This window comes from Vulpes lagopus, chromosome 2 (assembly GCF_018345385.1).
Source record: "Vulpes lagopus strain Blue_001 chromosome 2, ASM1834538v1, whole genome shotgun sequence".
In the NCBI taxonomy this organism is placed as follows: domain Eukaryota; kingdom Metazoa; phylum Chordata; class Mammalia; order Carnivora; family Canidae; genus Vulpes; species Vulpes lagopus.
The window spans coordinates 51,752,351-51,774,390 of record NC_054825.1 but is presented as its reverse complement, the minus strand read 5'-3'; the positions used below and the strand labels follow the sequence as shown (position 1 = coordinate 51,774,390).

General features: G+C 44.1%; 1 protein-coding gene across 5 annotated transcripts in view; it reads right to left on the bottom strand.

Annotated features, from left to right (window-relative positions):
- The window catches only part of INTS14 (integrator complex subunit 14), a 33,016-nt gene extending 22,059 nt beyond the window's left edge, over positions 1–10,957 (bottom strand). The window contains exons 1-4 of one of the 5 annotated variants that reach the window (XM_041743161.1): positions 10,886–10,957; positions 10,005–10,087; positions 5,999–6,282; positions 3,925–4,032 (exon numbers count right to left, since the gene is read on the bottom strand). In XM_041743161.1, coding sequence (XP_041599095.1) covers positions 3,925–4,032; positions 5,999–6,220 — 330 coding nt within the window. In that variant the 5' untranslated portion in view covers positions 6,221–6,282; positions 10,005–10,087; positions 10,886–10,957. Of the gene's footprint in view, positions 1–3,924; positions 4,033–5,998; positions 6,283–10,004; positions 10,088–10,538; positions 10,792–10,885 lie in introns of those variants that run through there. The other 4 variants (XM_041743159.1, XM_041743160.1, XM_041743163.1 and 1 more) reach the window with 4 other exon arrangements.
- Positions 10,958–22,040: the final 11,083 nt, after the last annotated feature.

Sequence of the window (22,040 nt, the reverse complement as noted above, 5' to 3'; positions counted from 1 at the left end):
CTGGGGATCCCTGGGTAGCTCAGTGGTTTAGTGCCTGCCTTCAGCCTAGGGCATGATCCTGGAGTCCTGGGATGGAGTCCCGCATTGGGCTCCCTGCATGGAGCCTGCTTCTTCCTCTGCCTGTGTCTCTGCCTCTCTGTGTCTCTCATGAATAAATAAATAAAATCTTAAAAAAAATAAAAAATAAAATGACAACTGCTTTAAAAATATATTTACAGGGATGCCTGGGTGTCTCAGTGGTTGAGTGTCTGCCTCAGGGCGTGACCCCAGAGTCCTGGGATTGATCAAGTCCTACAGTGGGCTCCTCTTCATTAGCCTACTTCTCCCTCTGCCTTTGTCTCTCTCTCTGTGTCTTTCATGAATAAATAAGTAAAACCTTTAAAAAAGTGCCTGCCTTTGACTCAGGGCGTGATCCGGGAGTCCTGAGATCGAGTCCCACATCAGGCTTCCAGCATGGAGCCTGCTTCTCCCTCTGCCTCTCTGTGTCTCTCATGAATAAATTAAAAAAATCTTAAAAAAAAAACAAGCGCCATTTAATCAGACATGTATAAGACCTTTAAAATACATTCTTAATCAATCTATAATTTGCAAAAGCCTTCAAAATATACCAGCAATAGACAGTAGTTACAAATCATTTTTCTTCCTCATTGCCTCAGTGATCCAAAGGGATGGTAGATTTTCCAGGCATTCCAGGGGAGGATTATTTTTGCTCTTCTTATCCTAGCTTTGTAACTTGATAATAACAGTCCATTATGGAAGTATTCGGTGACAGCACCATGTGAAGTACCAAGATTGACACTTATTTCTAAAGCCCAAGAATATTCAATGGCAATCTCCTGGAGAGATGCCACTTTTTGGGAAGATACTCAGTTGACTATATAAGGCAATTTTCTCTTATATGAACAACTGCTATATAATGATTTACTTCTGCCCCTACTTTTTTCAGATGCCATGTGATGAAATATTTCATGTAATGTCAAAATGGGACAGACTTTACTCAGATAATGAAGACATAGCTCAGCTATCCAAAGTCTTGGTTAACAAAACTCCACATTAAAACAAATCTATTTGACAGTAACTGATTATAAAAACAATCATTAATAACTTCTACCTCTGGACAGTGTTTTGGACCTGATTCACTCCAAAACTCATCAAGCAAATCTAAGTGGATCCAGGCCCAGTCCTGTACCCTCAGGGTATAGGTCATCCCAAATTCAGATTCTTCCTTTTGCAAAGGAGAAAAAATATTAAAAGGCAGAAGGCTGGAGTGCCTGGGTGGCTCAGCCAGTTAAGTGACTGCCTTCGGGCTCAGGTCATGATCCCAAGATCCTGGGGCTCCCAGGACCCTGTCCACAGGGAGCCTGCTTCTCCCTCTCCCTCTGCTTGCCAATTCCCCTGGCTTGTGCTCTCTGTCAAATCAATCAATCAATCAATCAATCAATCAATCTTTTTTAAAAAGGGCAAAAGGCTGTGTGGTACATAAGATCTTGCTTATTACATATTTTCTGTAAAAATATTTTCTGAATTTCTTCTCTAAAATGACTGAAGAAGTAGCAAAGGAAACTGTGCTTACCTACTGGCTTCCAATTTGGACAACAAAATTTCATTTATTCAATATACTATTAGGACATTAGATATTCTGTATGCACAGATTTACCAAATAAATAATGTTTAAGAAGATGCCATTTTATGTCTGAAAAGAAACTGATCAAAAGGCATTCATGGCATTTTTTTTTAAGATTTTATTTATTTACTCATGAGAGGCACAGAGAGGCAGAGACATAGGCAGAGGGAGAAGCAGGCTCCATGTGGGGAGCCTGATGCGGGACTCGATCCCAGGACTCCAGGATCATGCCCTGAGCCAAAGGCAGACGCTCAACCACTGAGCCACCCAGATGCCCTCATTTATGGCATTTATTAAAATGATTTAATTTTTTAGTAGCCACTCAGGGTCTTCATCAACCCTAGAGTTAATAGTCTGTAAAACAAGGTGGTTTTGTAGTAAGAAAAACACAAACTTAAAAGAAAAGTCAGGTTTACTGAGATATAATTTACATGTAATAAAATTCATCCTTAATACACAGTTCTAGGAGTTCCAACAACTACATTCAGTGAACAACCACTTCTACAATCAAGATGAAGAACAGTCTCGTCACTTCCCATCTTCCCTTATGCTTCATTTGGGTCAATTCCCTACCCTTCCTTTACCCCAGGCCCCAGGCAAACACAGTCTTATTTTCAGTTAAAAAAAAAAAAAAATACTGGTGGTACCTCTGACACTACTGAAGAATCTGTGTTTCACCATATATAACAAAAAATCATACACTATAGCTCACTGCTGTTTTGTAAATAAAGTTTTATTGTAGCCCAGCCATGTCATTTTTTTATTTATTATCTATGGCTGTTTTCATGCTATGACAGAGGAATTAGGAAGTTGTCACAAACATCTGCAAAACCTAAAATACAGAAAAAGCTAGCTGACTCCCATTGTAGATTACTGTAACTTTCCTTTTAGCAATTTTTGTTTTCTCCTTTAAAATGTACTACCATTTCTTTTTTTAAAGATGTTATTTATTTATTCATGGGAAACACAGAGAGGCAGAGACAATAGGCAGAGGGAGAAGCAGGCTCCATGCAAGAAGCCTAATGTGGGACTCAATCCTAGGACTCCGGGATCATGCCCTGAGCCAAAGGCAGATGCTCAACCGCTGAGCCACCCAGGCATCCCTGTACTACCATTTCTTAAAGCACAAGCATATTCCTTTTCTGGGATTTGATGCAATATAGTCACAGATATTGCGTTTTTACAAAACGAAGGTCTATGGCAACCGGGTCCTGAGCAAGTTTATCGGTGCCATTTTTCTAACAGCATTTGCTCACTTTATGTCTCTGTGTCACATTTTGGTAATTTGTGCAATATTTTCAACTTTTTCGTTATTTTTATCTTTGTTATGGTGATCTGTGATCAGTGATTATGACTTGCTGAAAGTTCAGATGATGGTTAGCATTTAAGCAACACAGAACTTTTTAATTAAGGTATGTACATCTTATTTTAGACATAATGCTATTATACACTTAACAGACTACAGTATAGTGTAAACAATTTTATAGTCCTGGGAAACCAAAAACTTCAACTGACTCACTTTATGCAATGTTAGCTTTATTCTAATCTTTTAAACTGAATCTACAATATCTCTGAGGTATGTCTGTACCTGCTTATAGCAAACTTCCAATTCTTTTTTTTTTTAAAGATTTATTTATTTATGAATGATAGACATAGAGAGAGAGAGAGAGAGGCAGAGACACAGGAGGAGGGAGAAGCAGGCTCCATGCCAGGAGCCCGACGTGGGACTCGATCCCGGGACCCCAGGATTGTGCCCTGGGCCAAAGGCAGGCGCTAAACCGCTCAGCCACCCAGGGATCCCCTAATTCTTTTTAATCCTAATTCTCTGTTCTGCTTTGATGCTAATGTGGACCTGTTGTGGACTTGAAGTAAAGGGTAACCAATTACATGACATTCACAGACCCCACTTTTTTAGATAACTCAGTTGAGATGGTTAAATTTTTCCTAAATAAATGCTACACTGAGATAACGGAAAATAGACTATAATGTCCTGATGTTTATAATTTTATCACTCAAAATTACCCATTCTAGGGAGTGTTCTAAAATTCTGTGAGCCCTTCGTGTTTCATACAAACAATACTAGTTTGCAATAAGCCAATTTACTAGGAAAATGTTTGCCTCAAGGCATAATTGTGCTATTTCCTGAGCATATCAGTGTTGATTTAGTGCCTTCTTTTAAAAAGATAACAATAATGTTTTTAGAAATTACAACGCATGCTGTGTCAGAACCTAAAGAAAATCAAATCATCTCAGTGGTTAATGGTTTTAACTTAGGGCAACGAAACGGAATTGATCATTACCTGGCAAGGAATCGCACCACCCCACTCTTGCTGAACGATGTTGCAAACACCAACTAATGCAGATTCCAAGCAGGTTTTATCATAATCATCCATATTACTTAGTGCTTCCTGATTGAATAAAAAATAAAATTGCTCATTATTCTCTATACTGTTTTGTTATTAGAAAATAACATAAACTGTTCAAAGCATGAATGTTACACAGGGGACACTTTCTGAGAGCCCAAAAGCATATTTTCTCAAAGAAAAACAGTAAAATAGGCTTCCTCAACTACAAAGTACAATTAAAAAAACTTCCCTTTATTCCATTTTCTTATCAAGTGAGAGTGAACAGTCTACCAAGTTCATAGCTTTGTAAGAGAACCCTGAAGAAAGTAACTGAAATGAACTTTTAAACACAGCAAAAAAAAAAAAAAAAGACAAAAAGTACTGAGTACTAACTATATTCTAAACACCAACGTAGGCACTTCACATGCATTCAGTTATCTCAACACTCTGTAAACTACAGATTATTAACCTATTTTTAAAATGAGGAAACAAAGGTAAAGAATGATGAAGTAACCTTCCCAGGTCACATGCCTAGAGGTGGCAAAGGCTAGATGTAGGACCAGGCAGTTGGCCTTCAGGGTACCTGGTACTTAACCCCTACTCTGAACAACTCAGATAGCAATTCTTTAAATTTCAGAACTGTTGAATATCCAAAATCCTTTGTTTACTATTAATCTACAAGAAACCGAGTGCAATTTTTTAAAGAAGCTTTTGACGAACAAAAAAAAATGTGAGATAATAAAAGAAATGATTTAACCAAATTTTATTATATTCAAAAAAGAAATTAAACTACACTGATCCTGGATCTCTAACCTGCCCAGTAAGTATTAAACTGTTTTAATTTTATTTTTTTAAAGATTTTAATTTATTTAATCATGAGAGACTGAGAGACAGAGAGAAAGAGAGAGTGAGAGAGGCAGAGACACAGGCAGAAGGAGAAGCAGGCTCCATGCAGGGAGCCGGACGTGGGACGGGATCCTGGGCCTCCAGGATCAGGCCCTGGGCTGAAGGTGGCGCTAAACCACTGAGCCACCCCAGCTGCCCTATTAAACTGTTTTAATTCCACACTATTACTAGGTACTGCTGGAAATATTAATGATTTAGAGATGTGGTCAGAAAGTAAAATCTCTGGCATATCATAGACAACACCTTTTGAAGTAACACCTATCAACTGAGGTTTAAAAACTGTAATTTCAGGGATCCCTGGGTGGCTCAGCAGTTTAGTGCTGACTTCGGCCTACGGCATGATCTTGGGAGCCTCGGAATCGAGTCCTGTATTGGGCTATCTGCTGCATGGAGCCTGCTTCTCCCTCTGCCTGTGTCTCTGCCTCTCTCTCTCGGTGTGTCTCACATGAATAAAGACATAAAATCTTAAAAAAAACAAAAAACAAAAAACAAACAAACCTGTAATTTCTTAGCATCTAAATCAAAGGCTATGTTACAGAGGAAACATAATTTTGAATTACTCTATTATATGGAAGGGCTATTTTTCATTTCTTCAAGTTTTATAGGAAAGTAGAAAAAATAAAGTGTTGAACTTAAAGACCTGGAATTTTAGGGAATGGGGAACTACGTCATGACATGTTTTCCTTCTCATAGCAAACTCCAGAAAACAAGAAAAGAAAATAAGGCAAAAACACAGATCTCGAATTCATAACTCTACCAAAAGCATAATAAGGCCTACTGGTTGTGAATCTTGTTTTATAGCTATACTCAGATATTACACCTGTAGACTTAACATTAGATAAGCCCAAGTTCTACAGGGTAACTGGGTGACACAGTTGGTTGAGCATCTGACTTTCAGTTTTGGCTCAGGTCATGATTTCAGGGTTATGAGATCACTGGGCTCAGAGTGGAGTCTGCTTTGAGTTTCTCTCTCCTCTGCTCCTCCCCTGACCCCCAAATAAATGGATAAATCCTAAAAAAGAAAAAAAGTCCAAGTTCAAAACATTCAGTGCAATATGATAACAATGTTCTCCTTCCTAAAAATCTGGACCCTGTACGTACAATAACTCATTCCTTTTTGTACCTGAAGGGTGTTGTAATCTCTTGTGAAGGGAACCATCAGTTCCCAGAGTGATGAAAAAACCACCAGGGCTGTAAATTCAAGCTTGTAATTTGTGGCCATGTGCTCGAACAGCATTGTCAAACCATGGGCTGCTAGGTGCTTACGCTGATATTCCTCAGACCCTTCGATAGACACAGGTCGGGTCATGGAAAGGGATACATCCATTACCACCACTGTTGGCATGATGAAAATAATCCCAATGCTCCCAGTCAGAATTCAAACAGACAGCTATGAACAGAGAAATGCTGTAGAAAAGAAATATGATTAGATCTTGTATGTTACAGAGAGAAAATTGTTTTTTTTTTCCACTCTAATTTTAACCAAACTTTGCAGATGAGTAAAGGCAAACTTAATTTAAGTTGAGGTATAGGCAAAACTGTGATGAATTCAGAGGGAGGGGAACAAGCAGCTTAGTTCACTGTATGGACAACTCCTAGAATCTCCTGCTAAATGGCCACAAATCAAGGACCACGTATTTCTAAAAAAAATATATATTAAATTCAGGTGGCCCTTGATTTTCATAATTTCAAAGTTTATACAACTTAATGTAACAGACATTCCTACATCGCCTTTCCAATAATCTATGAAGGAATATTTCTAGCTGTCATATGGTGGTGCTTTTTGAAAGCAACCTATTCTTTTTGGGCACCATCACTCTTAATACAGCAGTATTTGTGTGTTTGTTTCATTATCTTGTTACCCTTTTTTATTATTAAAATGAATGTAAAATGTAAAAATGAAAGGGGTAGTAGAGTCATAATCCAAATTAGATAAAGCTAGAAATTGGGATCCCTGGGTGGCGCAACGGTTTGGCGCCTGCCTTTGGCCCAGGGCGCGATCCTGGAGACCCGGGATCGAATCCCACGTCGGGCTCCCGGTGCATGGAGCCTGCTTCTCCCTCTGCCTGTGTCTCTGCCTCTTTCTCTCTCTCTCTCTGTGACTATCATAAATAAATTAAAAAAAAAAAAAAGATAAAGCTAGAAATCATTTAAGCATGACAAAAGCGGTAAACTACTGCTTAGCCCGGGTAGTACACACTGTACATAAATTGGGCAACAGTGCTTTACTATGAAGGAAAAGAACAAAATTAAAGAGCATGTACGATAGCTGGCATGGTCTCATGAAACTGTGTATAAAAGTCAATATGCAGAGGGGTGCCTGAGTGGCTCGGTTGGTTAAGTGTCTGACTCTTGGTTTTGAGTCAGGTTATGATCTCAGGACTGAGGCTTGCATTGGGCTCCACACTTGGCACAGAGTCTGCTTGAGATTCCTTCCCTCTTTCCTTCTCTCTTTGTCCCTCCCCCAACCCCCGTTCATGCTCTCTCTAAATAAAATCTAAAAAAAAGTCAATATGCAGAAGAAATGGAAAAAACAGTTCTTTTAAATTATGGATTGAGAATCAGCATGAAGAAAACATTTCTGTTCTCAAAAATAAAGAGTTCAGATATACAGATCTGCTCGTGGGGACACAGTTTACTCCTACTGTTAATAAGCAAACTATAGTCTATTGACATTAATGAAATCTCATATGCTATAGACAAAAGACACATTTGTAAACATGAAAAATATTTATATGAGGTATCAGTAACTGAGAAAAGCAGGTCAGAAAATTGTATGTATATATTAATTACAACTTCATAAAACTCCTATTGCATATACACAATTAAGGAAGACTCTAGATGGACAAAACTGGTTGGAAACTAAATGCTCCCTAATTTCGTTTTTGGAACTCATGTCAAAAACACTTAACAGAGGCCAAACTGCTTGTTTCAGTAAAATATTCAACTGCAAATGTGTGATATTCTAAAATGCCATTTGCAAATAGCCTGTGGGGAACTCAGAACATAATGGCTCATGAAAGCAGTGTCATAAATGGGGGTCAGGGACTCAAGTAGGGAAAGCCTTTTTGGCACATAGTGGCCTGGGATATATTTCAAATACAGTAATGCCTCATGTATCTAACGTCAATAAAGATTAAATGAGGGCTATAAATTACTTTTCTAGACTGTTTAGAATTCCAAAATGTCTAGTCATTTTTATAGACAAAATTAAAATGTATATCCCTCTTCTCTGCCTCATTAAACACCATGCAAAACATAATTTACTCTTATGATGACTTGGCATCACCACTCTTAACACCAATACCGCCTGGCACCTTGTTACTCTGATGGGGTTTTTGTTTTTGTTTTTTAACACCAGCATTCCCTGAAGTATGCTCTGCAGAACACTGTTCTGGAGAGTTGCTCCAAGAAAAATGAGTTCAGGTGTTAATAAAGACGCTGAAAAGTTCCAGAGCAAAGAAGCCAGTTTAATCTGCTAGGCCTGTGCTTTTCCATTTAACTCTTCTCTACATAATTACCATTAAAGTCCCATAAAACAGGGATTATGTACAACATATACAGAAACAATGCCTTGTATTCAAGGCATCCAGGATGTTGTGCTCTGTGTTGGTGCCTTCTTTTTATGACCAATGTTTAGCCCATCAGCTTGCATCCTCCTTTCCTCTGTAATTCCCCGAAATCACCCTCTCTCTAATTTGCTGCGTCTTGGCTACTATGGGCTACAAAGCCAGGTAGTTGAGCTTGTTAAAACTGTGACCAAAAAATAAAAATAAAAAAATAAAACTGTGACCAAAGTCAAACTCTATGGGTTCTCAGAGCTTGTGGATTTCTTCTAGTGTCAAATGTATGGACTTAAGTGTATCAACTTGGTACTACTTCTTCTCCTCAATATTTTTTCTTTTTTTTCTGGGTCTTAGTTGTGCTGTTCAAGAAGTGAGGCCCTGTATAACACTGGTTCAACTATACATTTGACCATAAACTCACTAAGGGGCAGGGACCATGTCAGATTTTGCTCACCAATGTCTCCTCAGAACCTATCACAGTAACTGGCACATGGTATAAGCTTGACAAATACTGGTAATGACTAATTAACTGCCCTTAATCACCAGATAGAACATTTTTTGGCAAAACACATGATGAATTTTAACTCTGGACACTAGAAACACATTTCCTTCTCTCCTCTTCATTCAAGCAGGACTCCTCTGTCTCTGCCCACATATAGTATCCAGCTTACATGGTAGTCCCATTTCTACATAGAGGTCTGTTATTAAAGACCGGGACATGGGGATCCCTTGGTGGCTCAGTGGTTTAGCACCTGCCTTTGGCCCAGGGCACAATCCTGGAGTCCCGGGATGGAGTCCCATGTCGGGCTCCCGACATGGAGCCTGCTTCTCCCTCTGCCTGTCTCTCTGCCTGTGTCTCTATGTCTATCATGAATAAATAAATAAATATATCTTAAAAAAAAAATAAAAGACGGGACACTGGGGTAGTGCAGTCGGTTAAGCTGCAGACTCTTGGTTTGGGCTCAGTTTTGTGATGGGGGAGCAAAGATTGTGAGATCAGGCTCCACACCAGACTCTGTGCCCAGCACCAAATTTGCTTAAGACTCTCTCTTCCTGGGGCACCTGAGTCACTGGGTGGTTGAGCGGTTGAGCGTCTGCCTTTGGCTCAGGTCATGATCCTGGGGTTCAGTCCCACATGGGGCTCCCTGCATGGACCCTGCTTCTCCCTCTGCCTGTGTCTCTGCCTCTCTCTCTCTGCATCTCTCTGGGTCTGTCATGGATAAATAAATAAAATCTTATAAATAAATAAATAAATAAATAAACAAATAAAATCTTTAAAAAAGAAAGACTCTTCATTTCCTTCTGCCCCTCCCCACCCTTGAGCACAGGAGCACACTATAAACAAATCTTAAAAAAAAAAAAAAAGTAAGGTGGGAAGGGGGGTGCTTGGGTGACTCGGTTGTGCGTGTGTGTGTGTGTGTGTGGGGGGGGCTATTGTTTTTCGCTCAGATGATGATCTCAGGGTTCTGAGATCCAGCTGCGGGGAGGCTCCTTGCTGAGCCTGGAGCCTGCTAACCGCTCTGGAACGTCTAGGGGCCTGCCCATTCCTGTTCGGGTCCTTACCTACTCTTATGTTTCTGTCCGTCTGATTTCCCTTGCCCTGATGATGAGTGCTTCCTGAGTGTTCTCTCCTTCTCTCTCTCTCCCTAAAACAAACAAACAAACAAACAAAAAAAAAAACAAAAAGCAAGGTTGGAGATCCTGGGAAGTACATCCTCAACTCTTAGAGGAGATTAGGAAAGAGGATACACAGATTTGCATCAGGTGTAAGAAAGCGCCTCTGGCCCAGGAGTCCGCAGAAACGCGAACAGGTGACCAGGCGGGTGGTCCCGCCTTCCCTGCAAACCCCGCTGCCACCTGCCCGACGGGGGCCAGGTCCCGGGAAACCGAGCGGCCCGCGGCCTGTGCTGGAAGGACCCACTCGCAGTCTGCGCCTGCCGCCACAGTCCAGCGCTAGTTTCTGAAAACACGACCTATTTCTCGGGCTAATTCTCGCTCTTTCCTCCTAAGTACTCGTTTACGCAGTGCTCGGGGCGACCGCGGGCAGCCCCCGCCGGCCGCCTGGCCGGGCCCCGACGCCGAGCCACCTGAACGCACCTGCTGCCTCCCTCCCCGCAGGGACGCGGGCAGCTCGGCGCCCTCGGGGCCCCGCCACCGCCGTCCGGCCCCGCCCGGCCTCGGCCCCCGCCCGGCCGCCGCCTCCGGGGCTCCCGCGGGCCCCTTCCCCGCGACGGCGCCAGCCAGCCTGGACGGGCAGGTCGGGCCTGGGCCGCAGCCCACGACCCCGAGCAGCCGAGCGACCGGAGGCCGGGAACCCGGCCCGGAACTGGCGCCGCGGGAAGCGTCCTCCCCCGGCCCCCGGCCCCCGGCCCCCGGCCGCGCTCCGCCAGCTCCAGCGAGCAACGCCCCAACGACAGCCCGAGCCGCCCCCGGCCGCCACTCACCGCGCGCCATCGCCGGCGCAGTCCGTCCGCGTCACCCTCCCGCCCGCATTCCGCGGCCGGAACGAAGAGGCTGCGCCCACGGAAGGGAAGCCCGAGCCGGTCTGCGAACGGGCCGGGGGCGGGGCTTGGAGGGCCGCGCGGGGCCGCTAGGGGGCGCGGCGGGGGCGCTGGCGGCCGCTAGGGGGCGCCCCCTCCCCGCGTCCGCAATCCCGGGCTCGGTGGTCGCGAGCCTCCCGCCCGCCCTCTCCCTTCGCGGGCTCGCCCCTCGCTCCCTCCCGCACCCCCGGCACCTCGGGCACCTCCGCGCTCACGCCCCGCACCTGCGCCTGCTGGCGCCGCGGCCTCAGCCTCGCCCACGCGCGCCCCCGCCCCTGCAGAGCTCGCTCACTCACGGCCTCTGCAAACTCCTCTGCAAACGCTTCTTTAACTACAATTCCTGCCTGCTTGGGGAGGGCTCGCGCTAAGCGCACTGTATTTTTATTTTTTTTTAAAGATTTTATTTATTTATTTATTAATGAGAGACAGAGAGAGAGAAAGGGAGAGACAGAGGCAGGCTCCATGCAGGGAGCCCGACGCGGGGCTCGATCCCGCGACCCCAGGGTCACGCCCTGCGCCCAAGGCCCAAGGCAGGCGCCAATCCGCAGAGCCACCCCGGGACCGGGGACCGGGGACCGCAGCACACTGTATTTTTCTCAGCTGACCTGAGCCAATTGCTAAGCTGACACTTTGCTTCTGGGTCTCCCTCAGCTCGAGGCCCGCGTTCTTCCCTCCACCCCTTCTCTGAGGGAGGCGGGAAGGTTCAGTGGGTTCTCCCCACTCTGCCAGGTGCATTGCCGAGGGATTTGCATGAGACTTCCCTGCGAGGCGCCGCGGGCCCTGCCTGCCTGGCCTCTGGCCACCTGGTGTCCCCACTTCCAGGGTCCCAGCCTGTGCCCCATCCAGGGTCCTTGAAGTGGGGGGGCAAGAAGAAACTTTGTGACCATGGAGGGAGCCAGGAAATGCAAGCTGGAGTTAGGCCTGAAGGGATGCCATCGGGGTCTGGGTCAATCATGCTGTACCACCCGGATGGCATGGGAGAACGCAAAAAGGCCTCTGCCTCTTTTTCTTTCAGTCGGTGGGATGGGGTGGAGTGGGGGGTGGGTCAAGGAGGGAGGATGCTGTGAACTAAACAACCCAGTCTGTCGGACTTTTCACAGCTCGTTCTGTGGGAGAGTGAAGGTTCCAGTTGCTTGCAGTTCTCGCTCTCCTCCTGCTTATATCCAAGGAGTCGGTTCCTGGGAATGTCCACGCCAGCATCAGGGCCCAGGGACCTACAGACTGTCTCTTTTTGCTTCAGACCTTCTTTCCCTTGGGCAGCCCGGACGGCACAGCGGCTTAGCACCTGCCTTCGACCCAGGGTGTGATCCTGGAGACCCGGGATCGAGTCCCACATCGGGTTCCCTGCACGGAGCCTGCTTCTCCCTCTGCCTCTCTCCCTCTCTGTGCCTCTCATGAATAAATAAATAAAATCTTAAAAAAAAAAAAAAAGAACCTCTTTCCCCAACGTGGCTAGCCTCACTGTCTCAAAACCATATTATGCTTGAACACAATGGGTCCCAGGGAAGTAAGGGAGCATCCTGATTATTTAGTCATAGTTTCTAACTCTTCCTCCTCATGGGAGGGATATGGCCAAGAATGTGTGGACAAGGGAGTTGTCTACCCAGCCCACAGGGTCGCTGTTCTCCTGGTGGTTCTGGCTCGGTTCCATGGACTGATTCCTTACCTTCCCCAGTCCTAAAGCTTAAGTTTATCAGTTTGCTGGTGGGTGATCAGTTTTGGGTTAACCTAGTTCTAAATATAGGCTTTCAGGAGATTAGGGAAGCAAAAGAGCGATTTATTAAAATCAACTGGTAAAAGGTAACTGCCAAGGGGACTGCGTCACTTAGGGCAACTGTTAGAGGTCTTTTGTTTTTATTTGTCAATTATCAGTAGAATCTCATGAAAAATTGGAGGGTTGTACAGTGAATATAAAATCAGAGAACATCAACACAAAGTCTTAGAAGGTCTTGCAGATGTTTTTCAAGCCATCGCTGGCTAATGAATGTTTTTTTTTTTTTTCTCACTCCAGAGACCCTCATTTGCATGTTTCCACACACATGAAAGGGAATCAATAAATAACTTCCTTTGCAGAATCCATCATCCTTTCATTATTTATGTATTTATGCTCTGGAACAGTGGACCGCTGTCAACAGAGGCTTGGAAGGGCAGAGTGGGTTGGTCTCTAAGTAAAGTAAAGGTTTCTAACAGAAGTACTCAGCCACCCACAGGTACTAGGTACTGGGGCTCAGAAGGGAGTTCCACTAGCCACCCTTGTAGTATCATTCAGGACATTTTCACTGCTCTAAAAATCGTCCTTGTTCTGCCTTTTTATCCCTCCTTCTCCCCTGACTCCCAGCGACCACTAATCTTTTTATCATCTCCATAGTTTTGCTTTTCCCTGAGTGTCATAGAGTTGGAATCATACAGTATGGAACCTTTTCTTGCTTGATAATACACATTTAAGTTTTGTCTGTTTATGGCTTACTAGCTCATTTCTTTTTAGAGCTAAATAATAAATATTCATTCCACTGTCTGAATGTACTACAGTTTGCTGAAGGACGTCTTGGTTGCTTCCAAGTTTTGGCAACTCTGAATAAGGTTGCTGTAAACACTATTGTACAGGTATTGTGTAGACATATGTTTTTTAATTCACTGGAATAAATACCAAGAAAAGAGATTGCTGGGTCATATGGTAAGAATATTTTAGTTTTGAAAAACTACCAAGGTGTCTTTGAGGGGGCCTTACCGTTTTATATTCACCATTCACCAGTAGCAGTGAATGAGAGTTCCTGCTATTCCTCAGCAGCACTGGTGTTGTCAGTGTTCTCGATTTTGGCTATTCTAATAGGTGGGTAGTGGTATCTCACTGTTGTCTTAATTTGCAATTCCCTAATGATATATGATGTTAAACATATTTTCATGTGCTTTCTTTCCATCTGTATATCTTGTTTGGTGAAGGTACTATTCAGGCCTTTTGCACATTTTGAAATCAAATTGTATCTTTTTTTACTATTGAGTTTTCAGTGTTGTTTGTATATTTTGGATAACAGTCATTTATTGAGGGATCCCTGGGTGGCTCAGTGGTTTAGCGCCTGCCTTCGGCCCAGGGCGTGATCCTGGAGTCCTGGGATCGAGTCCCATGTCAGGCTCCCTGCATGGAGCCTGCTTCTCCCTCTAGAGGCCTGTGTCTCTGCCTCTCTCTCTCTCTCTCTCTCTCTCTCTCTAATAAGTTAATAAAATCTTAAAATAAAAAGGAGCTCCCTTATTAAAAAAAAAAAGTCATTTATTGAATATATTTTTTACCATTATTTTTTCCCAGTTTGTGGCTTGTTTTGTATTCTCTTGACAATGAGGGACTTAGAAAAAAAAATGTAAACCCTAAAAAACGATAGTTACAATACCATTATCAAATTTAAAATAATTAACAATAAGTCCCTAATATTATCAAATACACAGATTTCAAATATCTAGGAGTCTCAAAAATATCCATAGATTTTACTTCAAAAATATTTTTTTAATTTTTAATTTTTTAAAGATTTCTTTCTTTTATTTCAGAGAGAGGAGAGAGAGAGAGAAAGTGCACATGCATGTGCGGCAGGGAGGGGCAGACGGAGAGGTAGAGGGAGAGAACCTCAAGCAGACTCCATGTGGCATGTGGAGCCTGATGCAGGGCTCAATCCCAGGACCCTGAGATCATGACTTGAGCCAAAATCAAGAGTTGGGTACTCAATCAACTGAGCCACCCAGGTGCCCCACCCTTTTGGTTTTTTTTTTTTTTAAGATTTATATGTTTATTTATTTTAGTGAGAGAGAGAGTGAGTGGAGGGGAAAGGCAGAGGAAGAGAATCTCAAGTAGACTCCCTGCTGAGCTTGGAGCATAAGGTGGGGAGAGGGAGGGTTGATCCCATAGCCCTGAGATCATGATCTGAGCTGAAGTCAAGAGTCAGACACTTAAATGACTGAGCCACCAGGCACCCTTAAATTTTACTTTTTAAAAACTTTGGTTGTTTGAGTCAAGAACCAAGACCCAGGCATTGCAATCTCTGAAGTCTCTTGGCATCTCTAGGTTCTCCCTCCATGTCTTTCTTCCCTTGCAGTGTGTTTGATGAAACTGTGACCCCTTTTCTTTTCATTGCTCTCAATCTTCCTCAGTCTTTCCACAGCATTTAAGAAAATCACAAAGCTTCTCTCTACTTTAAAATAATAGACTCACTGAACAAAGAAGGGATTTAATTCAATTCCAATTCCAGTTAATTTCATCTCTGCTCTATAAATAGGGGTGAGCCTTACCCACTATTGGTTCCCAAGGGTCTGGCATGTAACACAGGGTATGCATTTATGAAAAGAAAAGGAAGTAAGAGATTATTCAGGAAAAAAAAGTCAAATGGGAAAGCAGAGAACATTTTATATTACATTTGTCTAAGAAAGTAGAACTGAACTTCTTTATTTGGGACACCCTTTCCTTTGAAAAGCTTTACAAACTAAAAATTTAAAAGCTTCTCATGATCTGGGCCTGCATCTATCTTGCCAGGCTCACCCCTTACCTTCTTAAAACTTGGCAGCATCTTTCAATGAGAAAGCAGATAAAGCAAAACAAAACTAGTTTTCATTCTTTCTTTTTTTAAAGATTTATTTATTATTTTAGAGAGAGACAGTGTAAGCACACATGCACGGTGGGAAGAGGCAGAGGGAGAGAGAGAGAGAGAGAGAATCTCAAGCAGACTCCCCACTTAGCAAGGAACCTGAGGACAAGGGGCTCAATCTCCATGGAGCCCAAGGCGGGACTTGAACTCATGACCCTGAGGTCAAGACCTCAGCTGAGATCAAGAGCCAGAGGCTTAACCCATTGCACCACCCAAGTGCCCCTCCATTGACATTTAGATAGATTTCAATTTTCACTCTTACAAGCAATGCTGGAATAGGCCCTATAGATATTGTAGGGAGAGTTTTCCTCTGACTGAAGTGGGAAGGCACTGGAAAGTTTAGAGAAGAGGAGGGACATGATCTGACTTACAGTTTAACACAGTCTCTTGTGGCCACTGTACTAGATTGATAACTCAGTGTCTTTATGAGCACTGGATATTATATTTTTTAGTCTTTGTCAACTGATAAGAGAAAAAACAACTCACTGTTGGTATTCCTCTGTAAAATCAGATTGACACAGTGAGTTTTCCTTAATAAGCTCTTTCCCATTTACTTAGTGGGGAGTTGTTCATTTTACTGGTACTAGATTCCTGTGTAGCCACACTGAGGCCCTCTGCTAGTGCCTGTCTGACCTCTCCTCTAGACCCCAGGCACCCCCCCTCCTCCACCCCGGGTGGGCACCTCAGAACACCAAAACCCTGACTCTGAGAACCGCTACTAACCTCAAACGTCACCCATTGCAGCTCCCTGCCTCCCTCCCATGGCTCCATTCACTGGCTTAGATAGATGACGTGCTGTGGGATGTTTGGGGGATTATTTTGCTTATTCCCACCAGTGACAGCTGTGTAGCCAGCCATAGGGGCGCCTGGATGGCTCAGTTGGTTGAGCATCTGACTCTTGATTCTGGCTCAGGTCATGATCTGAGGGGTGTGTTGATCTACTGTCTTGGGTTTCGCCCTCAGTGGGGAGTCTGCGTCTCTCCCTCTCATGCTCTCTCTCTAAAATTAAATAATAACAACAATTAACAAATCTTTTTTAAAAAGTATCCTATAGAGACGCCTGGGTGGCTCAGTGAACATCTGCCTTCAGCTCAGGGCGTGATCCCGGGGTCCTGGGATCGAGTCCATGGAGCCTGCTTCTCCCTCTGCCTGTGTCTCTGCCTCTCTCTGTGTGTCTCTTATGAATAAACAAATAAAATCTTTTTTTTTTTAACAAATAAAATCTTTAAAAAAAAGTATCCTATCAACAATATAATATAAACAATTAAAACAATAGGCACAAAAGGTCTTGGGCTGTGACAGTTCAGTACCTACAGATCCAAGTGCTTTCCACAGGTTCTCACTATAAGTCTTCCATCACCTACACATAGAAAGAAGCTCTACTTTTCTGGTTGCGCAAATGAGGAACCTGACTTTGAGAGACTTTAGGAGACTTGCTCCGGGTCGGGTATGTTACTTTGTTAGATGTCGCAAGGTAGTACCTGCAGGTCAATTTCAGCACATGTTGTTTACCTTTTAATATTTTTAAATTGTTTTACATTGGAGTGACTAGTGACGGATCATTCATTCTCTGTCCAGACATAGCCCTCATTACTCTCCGCTGACTTTGAATAGAGCTAATTTAACTTGATTTTATTCACCCAGGCTCTGAAGGCATTTGATGTTGCAACCCCGGCCAAATCTTGTCTATTTTCCACTCTGTGACTGTAGGATCACTATCAACTCCTGATGTGAACCCAGAAAAAAACCAGCCTCAGACCCAAACCCTCCATATCAGGCAAAAAAAAAAAATCTCATTCCCTCTTCCTCCTGTTCGAATAGATCCACGGGACAGGCCTTGAGCAGCAGAGGGGGAGGGAAAGACCTCCGTGCTGACCTGGGCAGCCTCTAAACCCTGCCTCCCTCCCACGGTGACATTTCCTCGAGGGTCAGAACAAGAACTGCCCTACCTGTCGTGCTGCCCTGTTCAGGGGAGAGTATAAAACGAGGCAACTTCGTAGAACAAAGTAGATCAACTTTCCCACCTCGGTGGTGCTGGATTTTCTCCAGCATTTTGTTTCTGAAAGGCCATAAACATTTATCTCTGTGAGTGGGCATTTCCTCCCCACCTTCCCACCGGGCTGTGGAGGTCAGACACCCCATCTCTGAGCATCTCCTCCCTGGGATGTACCTTCTCATTCCATCAACAAATATATTTGTTGGGTGCCAGACACTGTTCTGGGCTCTGGGGATTCAGTCCTGAATATACAGGCAAGGCCCCTGTCCTCCTGGAGCTCACTTGCTGGAAAGAGGTGCAGACTCGAGTTGGGTGATCACTCTAACATGTACACAGTGGCAGTGTGGTCACTGCTGTCCCTCCAGGAGGCTGTGATCTCCTAAAGTGGAGTACAGACACTGTTGATATTTTACAGATTCATTTGCTTTGTCTTCACAACAAGCCTACCAAGCAGGTAGTGTCGTTTTCACCCTCCCTGTACAGGAGGGGGAATTTACAGCCGTTGAGAGGTTAAAGAACTTGCCCGGACTCAGCCTGCCAGTACGGGTGAGATGCTTCCACTCTTGGTTGAGCAGCAGACTCTCCTACAGCCTGGTGGATCTCAAAATGTGCCACAACCCCGCGAGAACAAGAGAGAAGGAACCAGGCTCAACCCCAGCACGTCAGATTTAGGTTAGACGCTAGAAAGAACTCCTTGGTAACAGTTATAAATATATGAGAAAAGGAATTCCTTTTCTGGAAATGTGCTCCTCTCCTGAATTTTCTGTAATGGGACAAATAGCATTTTAAGAAATAGAGGCATTATTCAAAAAAAAAAACAAAAAACCAAACTCTCTCATAGTTTCACCTTATGAATTAGGTTCCTTTTTCCATCTTTTTATTTTATTCTTTTAAAAGTCCAATGTGGGTCTTGAACTCATGACCCTGAGATTCTTTTATTTTATTCTTTTAAAAGTCCAATGTGGGTCTTGAACTCATGACCCTGAGATCAAGAATCCAATGCTTAACCAACCAAGCCACCCAGGTACTCCTTTTCCTCCCATCTTTTTGGGCCAGATTGAGGCTTTTAGCTGGGGTAGGAAGGGAAGTAACTAAATCTGGTTTGGCCTGCAGCAGCCTCAAGGCAAGGATGTGGTGACCAGCAGAGGTCAGCCCCCCTCTCCGTGCTTCCACAGGGGGGTGGGCACCCCTGTGTGCTTCAGCAGGGGGAGCTGAGTACCTTCTTACCCCTACAGGCCACTCTGGATAAAGTAGGGCAGGGGTGAAGCTGTGAGGGATTACCTGCTATTTCAGATGAGAACAATCAAAACTGCATGGGATCTGTGTATCTGGGGGGAGACAGAGAGGAAAGGGAGCAGTCAGTAAGTATCAGGCCGAGCAAGGGGATTAAAATGGGCTCCAGGCCATGGGTAGAGTCGTGAGTTCCCATTGCCTCACCCTTCCTTCATTTCAACACCTTCGGCCCTGAGCTGGAGACATAATTCCTTGGGTATCTAGGGATGTCCCCGCTTCGCTCTTGGGAGATCCATCAGTGCTCTCCCCACCAAGGATTTCCCTTGGGCCTAATAAAATATTTTTCACGTGCCAAATGCCTCAAAGTTTAAAGTATTTCCCCCACACCCCTTCATCTTTTAAAATAAACTTTATTTTTTAGAGCAGTTTTGGTTTCACAGTGAAATGGAACATAGATATTGCCTCATTTTTAATTTTGATTCTCACGTCCACCCTACCAAGAGGCCGGAGTGGTAACACTATCTCCACATTTACATTTAGATTACATTTAGAATCACACAGTAACACACAGAGCCTGGTGTTAACTGAGGTCTTCTGATCTTTTAAGCCCCAGGCACTTTCTCTTGGTTCCCTCAGAGCGCCTTCCGAATCTTTCCAGATCTTTCCTCTCCCACCCCCAAGCATGGGAACCTTGCACCATCTCTGATTCCTAGAGCTTAGAACCAAGTTAGAGAAGTTTCTCCAGTTTCCCTGTTGACTGCAGGGGGCCACGGAGAGCCCATCTGTTTCCCAGGTGGCAGGTCCAACCTCTCAGGCTCTGGCAGGGGTGCTGGGACTCAGAACTTGTACAATGCCCTGATAAGCTTCTTAGAGGCGGGTATTAGCAGGGATCGGATATTCTTCCCCCGAGATGCCCTTCACACCCGACCCTGCCTTGAATTAGGATTCCATCAAGGAGCTGGGGTCAGGAGAATGGGGTGTTCCTTGCTGTCCAGCTTCAGACTTACTCTTGGAGACCCTGGATGCTGACAAGTTTCCAGAATCGAGAAGACGCTCACTCAGATGTCCAGGTTTGAAGGTAAATGATGTGATTAGGTAGGAGGGATCCGCTGGAGTGCTGTATCATATACAATACAGGCACACCAGAGAGAGACCCTTCCAAGTTTCTTTAGGAGAGTCAGGTGGGCTTGCTACAGGGCTGAGTTTAAGGTGAGGGACAGGACAGCTGCAGGGAGATGATGGGAAGACAGTTACAGGAATCAAGGACAGAGAAGGAAATGTACTTATTCTGTACTTCTTTTGCTTGTTCCTTTTTTGCGTTTTAAGACAAATGCATTTGTGTCTCTAATCAGTGTGGCATGCTGTCCAGCTTCAGATCGGGGCATTAGAAGGCTCACCTGCACCGCCACTCACTAGCTGTGTCATGTTAAACGAGTCACAGCTCCTCTCTGCATCTCAGTTTCTTCCTGTCTCAAATGGGGAGTTGCACTAACCGGTGTCTGTAATTTCTTCTACTTTTAATGACCTAAGAGTCTATGAGTTACTTATCTTATGCCTAGTATATTCATTTAAAAGCAAAACCAATGATTTCTTTTTCTTTTTTTTCAGATTGTATTTATTTATTCATGAGAGTCACTTATTTATTCATGAGAGTCACGCAGAGAGAGGCAGAGACACAGGCAGAGGGAGAAGCAGGCTCCCTGCAGGGACCCTGTTGTGGGACTCCATCCCAGGACCCCAGGATCATGACCTGACTTGAGCCGAAGGCAGGTGCTCAGCCACTGAGCCACCCAGGTGCCCCAAAACCAATGGTTTCTAGTTACTGTTTTATAGTATTCTGTATTCATTAAATAGAGATTTAATAAATATTTACTTGGGCTGGCTGGGCCTCAGTGCCTTTAGAAATTGAGGATTTTTTTCAGAGCTTTTCCTGTTCTTCTTCCCCTCTTGAAGAATATAAAATTAGACCTTTATATTAAATCATAAAATTAAAATTTTATATAAAATTGACCCTTACGTAGCACATGATTCTGTACAAAACTTCTCATAGACCTTATGTGTTTTTTTACTTTCTTAACATTCCTGTGACATAGGTGTTACTGTTACTATCATTATTCTATTAACATAAGTTAAATATAAATTTAAGCTTTCATGAAATGGCAGAGGTTAAAAAGGTTAAACAGTTAAACTGAAGATCAGGATATACTGAAAAGTAAGCCTTCCTGGGGTCCCTAACCTCAGTTTCCCTTCTCCAGATGTTCTTCCAGGGATCACCTTTGCATAATCAACACATATGTTATCCTGCTTATTTCACGGATGAGGCAGTGAGGTTCAGTCTGCCCAGGGTGGCACAGCTGGAAAGCAGCAGGGCTGGAAATCCAGGCCTTAGACTCCATCCTCCATGTTCTTCCCACCACACCAACTGTCTGGGAAGCATCGGGACATTAACTTTGTCCTCTCTGGATGATATGGTGGAATTTTTTTAAGTCGGTCTAAAAATAAAAATTGAAAAAACACCCACAAGGAGCCTTGATGTTCTTAGCACTGCCTTCCACTGCTGCCTGTTTTTGTCTAAAGCTTAAAATCACATCTCCTGGGAATCCCCAGGTGGCTCAGCGGTTTAGCACCTGCCTTCGGCCCAGGGCATGATCCTGGAGACCCGGGATCGAGTCCCACATTGGGCTCCCTGCGTGGAGCCTGCTTCTCCCTCTGCCTGTGTCTCTGCCTCTCTCTGTCTCTGTGCCTCTCATGAATAAATAAATAAAATCTCTTTTTAAAAAAATCACATCTCCTTATCTTCCTCCTGCCTTTGACCAGGTGAGCTCTGTGGCCTGGGACACCAACTATAGATGACTGAGCTCCTGGCACCTCAGGCTTAGACTTGAGGGGCGCTGGCTGATCTCTTGCAGGGATCCCAAAGAGGGTTGGGTAGACCCAGCTCAGGAACTGGGCATGCCTACACAGCACAGAGGACCTCTACTACTTTTTCCCAAGACCTGGCATTTTTCTCTGAAACAGGTAGTAGGGGTAGTTTTGCTCCAACACAAACAATTGCCTCCTAGCATAAAGGCCCCTGCGTGAATTGTCATCACTCTTTTCTAGGTGAGGGTTTGAGGGATTGTAGCTCTCCTTCTAGGGGCAAATAACCTTTTTTTTCTCTCCCCTCTCTAGGTTTGTGGGTACCCCCTGGCTGGGCTTCATGGAG